The 13,880-nt window shown below is 34.3% G+C and overlaps 1 protein-coding gene across 1 annotated transcript in view; it reads right to left on the bottom strand.

The window, feature by feature from the left end:
- LOC137390374 (fibrillin-1-like) overlaps positions 1 to 13,880 on the bottom strand; it is a 63,504-nt gene that overhangs the window by 31,737 nt on the left and 17,887 nt on the right. The window contains exons 14-21 of the mRNA XM_068076707.1: positions 7,712 to 7,840; positions 6,279 to 6,401; positions 5,479 to 5,604; positions 3,988 to 4,116; positions 3,479 to 3,604; positions 2,088 to 2,216; positions 1,686 to 1,808; positions 138 to 275 (exon numbers count right to left, since the gene is read on the bottom strand). Coding sequence (XP_067932808.1) covers positions 138 to 275; positions 1,686 to 1,808; positions 2,088 to 2,216; positions 3,479 to 3,604; positions 3,988 to 4,116; positions 5,479 to 5,604; positions 6,279 to 6,401; positions 7,712 to 7,840 — 1,023 coding nt within the window. The remainder of the gene's footprint in view (positions 1 to 137; positions 276 to 1,685; positions 1,809 to 2,087; positions 2,217 to 3,478; positions 3,605 to 3,987; positions 4,117 to 5,478; positions 5,605 to 6,278; positions 6,402 to 7,711; positions 7,841 to 13,880) is intronic.

The raw sequence follows: 13,880 nt of genomic DNA, 5'->3' as shown, positions 1-13,880 counted from the left end.
GGGACCCACACCTTCTCATATGAAGTATAAGGGACCCACACCTTCTCATATGAAGTATAAGGGACCCACACCTTCTCATATGAAGTATAAGGAAGTAAGTGAATTAGAACTGTGAAAGAAAATAATGCTATACAAACCTTTGCAAACAGGTGCTTTGATTGACCCTCTTTTAACATAACCATCAATACAGTTACATATAGCTGTTCCATTTACCACACCATTGCAGAAGGAGTTCTCTCCACATGCATTTTCCAAGCAATCAGGATGGTCACCAGCTGTGAATATAGAACAACTAGCTGTACAACCCGTCGTGGCCCGGGTAATAAAAAAATTCTTTGGACAGAAAGTTGATTTGTGTTTAATATATAACAACATTCGCCGCTCTAACTTTCAAACTACATCATGAGAAAAGTGTTTTGTGTAGTTGAAATAAGTTAAGAGAGAAAATAAAAACAACTGTAAAGGTTTTCAAACTTCGTCAAACAACTTTTAAGTTTTATATCATAAGGAAAATGTTTCGTGCAGGTCAAATAAATTAAAAAAAATAAAACGACTGTAAAAAGGTTTAGATGCAAATGTGAAATAATTAGCAAGTAATAGCTAAATTGAGTCGGATTTGCTACGATTGCAACAAAAGATGATTCGGTAATGATACAATTAATTCGAACTGAGAAAACAAAATTAAAATCCTGAATATGTACATAAAATGAAAAATTAAAATTCTTGCATAGCAGTGGGTGGGTATAAAAAAGGTTGCTGTTCCACCAAAAGCTATCCATCAAAACTTTGAATATGACGATACTAGGACCTCTCGATATCGTTACAAATGTAAAAATGAGATATCGTACAGTCTTTGTCTGACCGAAAGAAGAGATAATGTCGAGGCTTTTGCCACGGAGACAATAAAATTGTCCGTGTGAGAAAAATTGGCCCCTTGACCCCAGATATAATAATTAAACCTTACGAAAAATATTTCTTAACAGGGGCGTCGTAACGCGTGGCCGCATTGGTAAAATAATCAGCGTGCGCTATATCTATAGCCGGAGCGACACACACACATACTTTGAGAAATATACATGTATATATATGAACCAAATTACCCAGACATATTCAATTAGCTAGCAATTGATTATGGGTAAGCCCATCTTGCCAACTGTTCATACCAATCGCTATGTTTCCATGACGCGCATAATGCACATTTGGAGTTGTGCACTTGCTAAGTTATCATGCAATAAGTTTGTCAATAGATACTTGCCAGATACAAATTAAGTCGGACACTTTGTTAAAAAATATCAGGATTTTTAGGCCAGAGGTCAAAACGGTGCATTCGGAACTGCTCAAACCAAAATAAGAACAACTGAAGTGTGAAAAATGTTTAAAATAGAATAGCTTGCGCAGCGTTTTTTCGCGCACCATATGCAAGTGTCGTTTCCATCTTTCGCAAACATGTAACATGCGATAAGAATTTGCGAGTAACAAACCTCACTCAACTTCTGAATTTTTGCTGTCTCCATTTTGCGAATAACTTGCAGATTGACGCAAACTTCTGCATCCTTTTCGTCATGGAAATATAGTTAATGAAGTATACGGAAATATAGCATACCCTGAGACTAGCCATATAGCTATATAGCTAATATCATTGTAGACATGACACCTTGCAGATGCCTGAGTGATAAGTTACTCACGCTTGCAGACTTTACCATCTCCCTCATAACTATCATAGCATCGGCACACGTAGCCTCCATCTGTGTTCAAACACTCTGCTTCTGATGAGCATATATACTGCTTCATGTAACACTCATCAACATCTAAAGAAAAATACAACATGACTCACTGTTATATTCTACTAATGGACATATTTAAGAACGTACAATGCACCACTCTATCTGACATGATGGCGTCCTCCATTTGGCAAACCGCACCACCTATATCACAGCGCTATGAATTTTTGGCGTAAATTAAATTTTCCTAGATATTGTACAAATCTTTTAATGAATTTGAGCAAGCAATACAATTTGTGTAAAAATATATGCTCATGTATAAAAATTTATTCCCGCAATATTTTTTTAAATGGTAACAAAGATAACCTTTGCAAGTATTGGTATCTCTGTCGTAGGTGTAGCCTGTGTTACAGAGACATGTGTAACCTCCAATTTCATTTACACACTGTGAATCTGATGGACAGGAGTGTACATTTCCGTAGCATTCGTCCAGCTCTACAACAGACGGAAATATAGCCTTACTTTTGACAATAGAAAATGATCGGTTATACCTGGAAAGATGTTAACTAATATAACATCCCCAATATTCAAACTGGAATGGATAAAAGAATGTATGCCATATCTAGCTTGCAGTTCAGAATGCAACCAGCCTTCTTCTGTTGATTGCACATTGTGATTGATTTCTCGAGACAGAACTCTTATAAAAATTAAGTGTATTTAGTCATACATTTAAAAATACTTGCGATATATTTAGTTGACAAAGATTGTGTTACAATAAAATGTTTATGGATGCCTTTATTTTTATCCTCTGGTTTTACTGTATTTTCATTGACTGCTTAATACTGAGTCTGTAATATATGCACAAATTATCTGTTGGTAATTAAATGAGGCAGATAAATTTCTGTCTTAAATACAATGTTGCTTTTCAAAAACCAAGCATAAGTCTGATATATTACATCAAATCACTTCCATAGCAATATCCTGAAAAATGTTCATTTATTTCTATATGCTGCAAAAGCAGTAGGATCAGATTGACAAGCTGACGAAAGCGTTCTTAAACTGCAACAAATGTAAACTTGAAATTTGAGCATTTTGCTTACTACATGTAATCATAAATTTTGAGTTTGATTCCTATCAAGTTATTAGCGAAATGTTTGTTTTAAATGCTTGTGATGTCACCAGCATCGCAGCCTTTGCTTCTCTTATCTCTCACACAACTTTTATAAGTTAATCGCCTGTTGTGAAAAATGTAAAAAATAGCTGTAATTCATTTTTCATGGAAGATCAAACTAAGGCGTGATCATGGTGCCCTACCAGTAGTTCAAGCAGTATATTCCTAAATGTGAGAGGTAGGCTATGATATTAGTGATAAGTACACAAAAACAAATTTAACGACTAGCCTTTTTAACAGATTCAAAAAAAAAATTATAATTTCCTTCATGTTCACGTACTAAAACTCTGACTTTATGAACCTGTAATAGCTGGTTGAATTATAACTACCATAAAACCTCTAATTGAACGCCATGGCGCTCTATTTTTCAACCTCTCCTCTATGTTGGTGGTCAATTGGAGGTGGCATTCAAAATTCAAATAGAGGTGGCGTTCAAATAGAGGTGGCGTTCAAATAGAGGTTTTACGGTAATTGTTGGTAGATTAACATAGCTTTGCAGTTATTAATAACATGGTGCTTCACTGTTTACTCATACAACCTTAATGGTTAGCACAACAACATTAATACTATGTATGGTCTCACTTACCGAAGCAGCGTCCTGCCGTGATATCTCTGATGTATCCCTCATAACATTCACATACAGGCCCATTAGCAGTTGGGGTACAGGAGCTGTGAGGACCGCAGTATTTCTCAGCACAGGGATTATTTTCCTCTATCAATAATTCATTAATGTGTATCAAAATGATAATACAGCTATCTGTTGAAATCATATTAACAACAAGCAATGCAAGCTACTGAAAAACAGTTGCAATCATTTTGATATTATGGATGATGGCTACAAGCAATGATCAATATATTATTGAAAATTGATATATTGTAGTTCGACGATGTTCACAATTCAATTTATGATTTAAAACAATAGCGATTGTGTTTTTTTAAGGTCATACACACTGCAGTCAGCTCTTGGCACAACATGAATGCAAACAAAGAAATGAAGACTTCAACAGGCCATTAAAAAGCAATAAAAATCTTGGAATGCCAAGAAAATGTTTTGGGGTATATCTATCCACGTTTATGCGGGCCTTGAAAACTCACCTTTGATGCACCCATCGTCTCCATCACTAACAAATCCCTCATTGCAAGCACACAAAAACGTTCCAGGAAAGTTTAAACATTTGCTATTGATGGGACACGGTCCAACGCCTTTACTGCACTCATTCACATCTAAAATATGAAAAAAATTTCAAGGCATGTGAAGTTAGTCTTACCTGCATATCAATAAAAGGATACATGGACAAGGTGATCCGATCCTTTGGATGCTTTTCCATGCGCCTGGAAACATTGCTCAGATTGTGTGTACAAGCCTGTAAGGAGTACTAGTGTGGGTGCATTATACATTTGAAAAGAAAGTGAAATGGTTTGTGATTTAGTTTTAGTTATTTTTATTTATAAACATGCAGAAACAATTTATATGTTCTATAAAAAAGCTAAAAAGCAGGTAAATGTGATGATCCGCCACTACTACTCAGGCCCATATTTCTTGGAACGACTGGGTGGTTGAGCCACCCCAACTTTTTAGTGATTTCTGGCTGAGTACTAAGAATTGCAGTCTAAGCTCATTCACTTGGAACTTCCAACTACTAATCACCGGTACTAGCACTACCGGAAATTAGTAGTTGCGCTCTAGCGCTACTAGCGATGAAGTGGAGAGGCTCACTAATCTAGTATTGGTTTTGCCTGCCACTAATGCAGTGAATGAGATATCCTTTTCTGCATTGAAGTGAATCAAACATCGACGAGGAGCACTATGGGGCAGGCTCGTCTAAATAATCTTGTAATATTACACATAATATGTGTAATATTAGAAGATACTACACAAGATATTACTTCATTATATGTTATATAAAGATGTTGAAATAAACACAGAATCAGTTGTGAAAGATTTCTGCCATGGACACATTGACAGAACAAGAGCTATTGCAATAAAGAAGTAATAGCTCTTGTTCTGTCAATGTCCCTTACAGAAATCTGTAGTGTCATGAGTTTAATATCGTTCGTTAAATAAAGAAAAAATTTTGCCTACCATGAACCATAAACAATATATTTATGTAGGTTTTGATGCTTACAATTGATTGAATTTATGCATACTTTGAGGGTTGTTGATGCTTAAAAGGTCCAGTTGCTTAAAAACCCCATTGGGGGCTTATACCGCCCCCCCAAACCTCCAGATGTTCATAACTAGTCGCCTAAAATTTGCAGCCCCAACTTGCAACCAGGGAATACAGGCCTGCTACTACTCATAAGTGAACCACAAGCTCTTGGTCTTATTTGGCTCTGAAGTCAAACTGGCTTCAGAGCCAAATGAACCAATTAATAAACTGATTTCAGTGTAGAATGAAATACCCTGCCACTCTTTTTACAAAAAATGATATGACAGAATAAGATAATGTGAAATGGCAAAAGATACTTATAAGCGAGTCGGGTCTCCTCATTTGATAAAATTACATAGACGTTGAGTGCCTTTTGGCATACATAGGCAGATTAATAATATCTTACTTTCATACAGCCTGCATTAGTAGAACTCACCTATACAGCCTGGGTGTCCTTCATGAGCAAAGCCTTTCCCAGTGAATCCATATCCACATTGGCAAGTGCCATTTCGGCAGCGAGCTTCTGGGTCACAAATTATTCCATCACATACCACTCCTCCCGCTAAAAGTATCGAACGCACAGACTAAAAAATTATTCTTAAAATTAAACAAGACCATTTTACTTAATTGTTTTAGTTAAATAGTATAACACTGATATTGAATGGAAATGTTAACAAACGTGGGCAGCAAAGCAATAACCACAATGAAAATTGCATCTTTTCTCATTTCAAAGTAAATATTAGCGACAAATAAGCAATAAATGTTAAAAAAATATTGCAGGTCTTTCTTGAGACATGACATACATGCTGGCTTATATGTTCTAGTGTTTTCATCATATTAACAAGAGCAATATGAGCAAGCAATGTTATGGCGAGCCAGTGTTAAAACATTTTTAAAAATGATTATTTTATTTTAACTTTTTTTAATATCATGTAATCCCTAAATTTAATATCTGATCGAAATTACTACATAAAGCAAAAAAATATAAGATATTTTTATATTTAGTTGTGTATTATTTGATAACATATCTACAATGAGCAAAGCAAAAATGTATTTAGTGTACTCGGAGATGTTTCCATTATTGAATCAGCAAATCACAGTCGAGTATTAACCCATCATACCGCACAAGCATTCTATGCATGTTCGGTATGATTCAAAATGTGTGGAGAGTAGCCGCGACTATTATTAAACTGTAGTGATCAATCCTAAGGTGAACAGAAGAAACAAACAATTAACCTCGGCAGATTACTCCATCTCCAACATAACCAGGACTGCACTGACAGGTATATAATCCATCCTTGTAGGTACACTCTGCATTTTCTGAACATTTGTCATCCTGAATGGTGCATTCATCAGCTTCTGCCCAGAATATATTCAAACTTATGATGAGTAGAAGGTTTAACAAGCTGCAGCCACAAATATATTTGATGAATATAAGATACAGTCAAGCATGGTTGTGCTGGATATTCTCTACATAGACACAATGAACAGCTTGAACTGGATCAATATAACAGAAAGCTATATTATGACTCGCCAAAAAACCTTCAAAGAATCTTAGATGTTCAAAATGACAAGTCCTCGATGCTGATAATGCAACTAACACCAGAAGTCGCAATGAAAATTCTCAATACATGTACTCCTCTACAAACGATGTTAAAATACAATGATGCTCTCAATGTAAATAACATGTCAGGGTTACCTATGACAAAATACATGCACAATATATTGTTAACAGCTTTGGAGAATTTCACAACATCCTAATATTTGATGAGCAAAAAACCTGCACAACATTGCATTTCAGAAAAAGTTTTTAGTTGTTCTTTTTAAAAATACCTCAATTCAAAATTGCTTTTACCTTAAATAACCCAAAACCTCTCAAAAACTAAATTTTTAAGTTGTTTTGTTTAGTTGAGATACAACTCAGTACCTGTAAATGTTTGAGCAAGGAAAAGGCTAAAAGAAAGAAACCTGATACTACAAGGTGATCAGGGCATTGTTGCAAAACGGCTTGTTCTGTGCTATTCTGTTTAAGAAAGGAAACTAATTTTTTTATTAGCCATGCTCGTAATCGGTTTTATTCAATGCTAAGAACGTCGATTAACATCTTTGCCTCTACTATTAATGGAAAAAACCAAAACAAATGACAACTTTAATATAAATTTAATATCTGTGATATTTTAGAACACTAAAAAACAATTTCAGCTTACTAGTTTGAATGTTTATAATTAATAGCATCAACTGTTTGTGACACAACTCAGTTAAATAGCATTAGTTATTTCAATGACGAAACTCTAACTAGATAGCGCTCCATCTTATTAAAACTGTTTTAAAATGAATTTATTGAACATCTGTATCGAACTATTTCAATAAAATGTTTGTAATTATGTAAAAACACTAAGCAAAGAGTTACCACTTGAATAGTTTGTAATAACCAGTGCTATTGAATAAAAATGAATACGATGCACCAGTAATTGTCATAATTTTGCAAAAAAAAGTTATGTGAACAGATTCCCTAAGCTGGTATAGATGCTGTCCCTTTACGGTTTATGAAAGTAGCTCCACAATCGAAAGAAAAAATAATTGTATGTGAATGCGTTACACCAGCTGCACCTGCTACAATTAAGCCTGGCATTATCGATTAAAATGTAACCTTAAGGGGCTGAACTCACCGATACAAGTGCCATTATCAGATTCTGTGTAGCCTGGGTAACATTCACAGGAATATTCTCCATTGGCTTCATCCTTGCACATAGCATTCACATCACAACTGTCTACTCCAGCCGCACAAGGTTTCTCAGCTAGAAAACAGCACGCAAATAATATGCAGTGCTTTGCCAAATCATTTTTATCAAGGTATTTGTAATTATTCAAAGTTCTCAAGTTGTCACACTCAAGGTAGATGTTACAAAGTCACTACCCAAGACACAATAGATTTTCTAAAAGATAGATTTTGTAGAAATGTAATGTTGCGATACGTCTTACTTAGCAAGATCGATCTTTTTTAATCCAATGCATGACGTCTAATTCTGTTTGTTAATGACAATTAAAGTAAAATCTGTCATGGTTGCGCAAACTATCTGTCAAGGTCGGTAGCGATAATAAATGACTTGACCCCGACCATCCACAAATTGTCTGCCATGTCTATTGCTTTGCAATGTCGCAACTATTTTATGGTATGATGGGAATGACTCATTTTATAAGCAATATTTTCGTGCTAGGATTTATCCTTTAAATTCTGTTGATGTAAGTTCTCGATCTAACTTATGTCGATCCTTGCCAAGATGATGGTAGCCCACAGCCATATTTTATCAATGTTCTAAGATATTGACCTTTTGTCAATGCTATTTGTGTCATGGAAAAGTGACTTATTTTGAAAAAAATTGCATAATCTATATACATAAATTTAAATGTTTGTCTTTTGTTGGTCTGTTATCCCTTTGTCCAGTTATAGCAATTAAAATTTAGCTATGACAAATCTGCATGGCACTGAAATTTTACTCGCAACATTCAAATGGTAAGTATACAAATGAGCACGCGTAACCAGTAGGCTAAGTCGTTCTCATCATTATCAACTATCCTGTCTATCCTTATCACTATTGCACATGAATACGCTATCTAAATATGTACATTTTATTATTAATTAATATTACCTTTTGCAATTTTATTTTTGAAAAAAATATTTGAAGCCATTTCAAAATCCATTGTCCAATTTTTTCTAATTTGTAATCAAATGTGCTGTTGCAATTTCAAATGTGCAGTTACACCCTTATTTCTGGTTCTTTACGTTTATACTAATATCAAGAGGTACTAGTATCATTTATTCAAAGTTTTGATGGATGGATTCTACTGCAGCAGTAACTTTTTTATAAACACTTCTATGTACTCATTGTTAGTATTAATTCAATTTATTCATGATTGTTACTTTATTTTCTCAGATTGTATTATTGTATCAGTATCAAATCATCATTCATTGTAGTAAAGCAGACTTTACTTGCTAATTATTTCACATTTATTAAACACCTTTCCAGGTGTTTTATTTTTTCTCTAACTTTATTTGCGTTGCACAAAACACTTTGCTCATTATATGAAGTTTGATAGTTATAAATAGTCCAACGACCAAACACGAGCGAAGCAACTGTTTGGGAGCTTTATGATAAATGCATATGCGCGCACAACTCCCAAAGAATTATCCGGTAATGCCGTAACCAAACTCTTGTACCGAAATCCAATAAAAAAATTAAACCATTTTTGTGTAGTCATCTAAGTATAATAATGATACAAAACACATATAAACCTATTTAAATATGTTACCAAGTCTATGAAAGGTTGACGCAATATCTTAAAACTAACCCATCTGATCGGATTATACATAAATAGACAGATTAATTTGGCTTAGAATTGCCATAAAAACTTGACAAGCCTTTTTAGATCAGAATTAAGGTCGGCCAACAAAACGCCGATAAGGCCGTGCGACAGAAAATAGAACCATTAAGTCGTACGCATTTCACGAGAAAACCTGCACATTTCACCAGTCTATGGCATTGTCTAATTGCCGAAAGTTTCTGTAATTAACGTAGAAGTACTGAAAAGTTATCGTTTCTTTTTTGCCGATTCTATCGGACTCTGACATTTTGGACACTTATAATGAGTACTTTGGTATTCCAACTGACGTCTAAAGCGGTGAAAGTACAGTCATACTTCAACTTACGAGCTTAATGCGTTCCGAGACTGAGCTCGTATGTCAATTTACTCGCATGTTGGTGCAATTTATTTATATATAGAACAATTAAATATATATTAATTGGTTTTCATAATCTGAAACATGGTAATAAAACACTCAAAACAAGATATTGTAACAGAAAGAACATGTTGGTTATTGTCCTAACTTACCACAAATTTTTAAAAAGCAACAAATAAAAATAATGCAAGGAAATGTGATTAATTAAAATGTAAAATTAAATACATACAATAGCAGCTAACGCTAGCATTTGCCAAAGAGGGAGATATCCTAGGGAGTTACAGAGAGTTATCCTTCATTACAACAGTTGACTTTGATAAATTTGGATTTTATCAAAGTCTTAAAAGACAAACTCAGAAGCAAACCTAAAAGCAAACTTTCATTTTTAACTTAACGTAATTAAAATTTTTTCGGCGTTCATAGTTTCAAGTTTCTCGCTAGTTAGCTATTTTTTCCTGTGTTTCGCTTTCACGGCTAGCCGGCTGTTTTATGATAAGCCTATCTAAGGACGTTTGCCTTTGTCGCCCATTCAACATATTGCGATTAGGACGAACACTGGTGTCGTCACAAACGGTTAATGTACGACCACTAGCCAACTTATCCGAATGTTTATAGTTTTGATAAATAGTACCGGCCTTTTCACATAGCTTCGTTCAGTTACGCTGTCACCGGCCAATTGTTGATCTTTTATCCAATGCCTGAGCAGTCTCTCTATCAGCGGTCGTGAAGATCGCTGCGCCGTTTAGAAACTATAGTTAGTCCTTTTGCGAACTAAATAAATGCCCTGAATATAATCCTTCTGTTTGATAATTGTGGATGTATTTCTGTCATATTGCTGAGCTAGCTCAATCACGCATACACATTTCGCATATTTTTTCAATAATTGTCCGTTTGATAATTGTTATCATTTGCTTTTTCTTTGCATTTCATCTTTCATTTTACTGGCAAACTTTCGGTCTACGCACAGTACTTTTAATTCACATAATTCTGCACTGAAAATCACGCACAAAAACACAGTACAAAAGTATAACCTGAGCAGTTGAAAAATACAGAGTGATGATGTTCTCATAAAACACCTCCAGCATACTTGGCAACTGACTAACGTGCTCGTATCTCAAACATGGCTCGTATGTTAGTGCTAAAACTTGCTTAAAATCTGGCTCGTATCTCAAGTTTCTCGTACGTTGGAGCACTCGTAAGTTGAAGTATTACTGTACAGGAAATGACGATAATATTTTTCTAATGATTATTATAAGATTATTACAATATTTAACTGTAAGAATAATTATTCGATTTTATACGATTATTATAAGATTTAGTTATAAGAATAATAATTCGAATTTACAAGATCGAAGTATATATCGAATTTACAATATCGAAGTATAGACCAATGGTGTGCAATATGTTACTGTTATTATTTTTCTAAAGATTTTGTTGACGATACTGCGTCTGTATCCAATATCGCGGTACTGCCAAGCCGTTTTTAATATCTGCAAAATTAATAGGCCTAGATTTTCTTATAGATATGCATCTATTCCTATGACGACCAGCTAAAATCTGTTTAGATTTTAAGATTCAGCATTATTTTTTAGATATGAATACAGAAATCTAGATAAATATCACAATTTTTGATATTGGTTGCTATGACAAATGATATACAGCCCCCCAGCCTGTGTATATTACACAGCAGCTTGCCATTTTACTTCTAATATTGCATTTCTCCTATTGCAGGGGAGAGATATAAACATATAATCTTTTCCTTTCATTATTGCTGTTTGTTGTATATAATAACACCCACACCCAGTACATTACAGCTAACATTGCAGTTATCCTATTGCACTGCAGTGCCATTTGACTGCTAATATTGCATTTCTCAACCATCAGTACCCTTTCTTTTTTCCAATATCACTTTGGTCGTGGGCTGTATGACAGGAGAATTTTTAGTGGTAAATGTTGTATATATTAAATAAAGATAGATTTTCTGTGCAGATACTCATTGCATGGGTAACGCTGGGCCTTCCTTTAGTAGGATTAAAACTATGATATATTTAATGATGATAAACCTGATTCATGTTAGAAAATGTATCTAAACAATTGTGTTATTTTAGCAATATTCTGTTTATTAATTTATTGTATAGGTAAAATCTGCTAGATTGCTGAGCCCTTGTTTGGTATATAATTTATGCAAAGTGGGTTTTCAAATAAATATAAACTGTTTTACAGCTGCAACTATTGTTGCGATGTTTTTTTAAACATCTGATCCAACCATTTCTGTAAAGTCTAGTAGGCTTAACAATGTGATTGCACCATTGAGGTCATTTAAATGACATTAAAACCAATATAATGCTTAAACATCAGCTACAATTTGATGTCATTTTAGTCTTTGTAGACTAAACCTGTCCTGAGACATAAGCGTATGAATGAAATCATTTTTTGAAATGCTCAGATTCAAGTGGGTGCTTTATAGTGACCTATATAGTGAGCGTATATGAAAAGAGCCCAGGAGCGATAAATATGCGATCTCTTCTTTAGCCAATCATCAGCACAAAATTTTTATCTAGGTCATAAAAAATGTCAGCGCAAATAAATCGCGTTGTCTGTGATCTCGAAGATTTTTGTTGTTAGGGAACTTACTGATATCTGTCGACTCGTTTTATTGACGAACAACAGAATTTTAATAATGTTTCCAGTTCCATCAAATGTGACTCTCAGTCTTCTGAGCATTCAGTGGTTAAATATTGGGGGCAGACAGCCTATGGTTAAAGTTGACAGCGTCAGCAGCGTTATGCTGCATAGGAAGATAGGAGAATGGAAGTCAATCTATCTTTAACTTTGAGTTTCCTATATGTATACTAAAGGTAATAATTTTACTACTCATGAATATATTTAATAATAATAAAATTATAAATTTTTGCTATCACCAATCATTGTTTCATAACTTTTATCATTTCACCTAGCTATAATATTTGCTTCAAATTTTTTTTAGCAGTTTTAGCTGGTAAACTAGATTTATGAAACAGAATTTATGATTACTTCTCACTTGTAGAAAGTAACAAAAATGGATTGACATATGCTCATCTTTTACTTCCAAAAACATAGCTTCGAATTGTTGGTTTGGCACACTTATGCTTTTGTTAAACATTTTTTCATTTTGTCATTTTACACTTTCAATCTATCTAACTCCTAAATTGAAAGCTTTCAGTAATTACACTTTAGAACGACATGTCGATAAATGAGATATATTTATTACATTTGTTTTACGATAACAGAAGGTTTATTTGGCATCACCAGTGGAGCAGCGATGTCAGTGTGGAAACTGCCATACACGAGAAAGTGAGACATGAATGTTTGCTGCACAAACCATGATATGTGGCATTCTGTTTCTCAGACTGGTCTCAAGTTTGTAGCAGAAGTGCAGGAGATTACAGACCATAGAAAACCAGGTTCATTGAGCGTGACCTTTCATAACTATCAACACTATCATGGTAAGTTTTTTGGCTAATTTCATTTTTATTACTGATAATTTTAATAGATGTCATATCACTTTCAAGCGACATTGATTAAGTTATCTAAAGACAATAGTTTAATATTTTGTAAGTACCCAAGCATGTAGATGTGGAGTGTCTGAATACTTGGGTACTTAAAAGGCTGCAAAAACATGAGATGTACAACATGGTATGTAAAGACAGAGGAAATCACTCACTTACAGAAGTGGTATTTTGGACATACCCAGAATTACTTACAAGAGCAGGGGATGACCACTGCCAACCTACGTATACAACATAGTGAGAGCTACATATCTTAGGACCAAAGAGGAAGAGGAATATCCAGATATGATACATACAGAGTTTGAGATTACTGCAGTAAAGTAATCTGTTCCATTATATGAGCTGAAACTATGGGAGCAGCCACGATTTGGATGGATGTTTTTAATGAAAACTTTTTGCTGCGATGAAAAATTTTTGGCTTGGAAAAATTATATAATAAAATAATAATGTTGAAGGTAATGCAAAACATGATTTGCAGAACATATCGAATACATCATAGCCTCGTTGCCACCTGTACCAAAATCTTGTCTGATAGATTGACTTATGAATTAA

The sequence above is a fragment of the Watersipora subatra genome, chromosome 3 (assembly GCF_963576615.1).
Source record: "Watersipora subatra chromosome 3, tzWatSuba1.1, whole genome shotgun sequence".
In the NCBI taxonomy this organism is placed as follows: domain Eukaryota; kingdom Metazoa; phylum Bryozoa; class Gymnolaemata; order Cheilostomatida; family Watersiporidae; genus Watersipora; species Watersipora subatra.
Note: the sequence above shows the minus strand (reverse complement) of the source record. Positions and strands in the feature narration are given on the sequence as shown.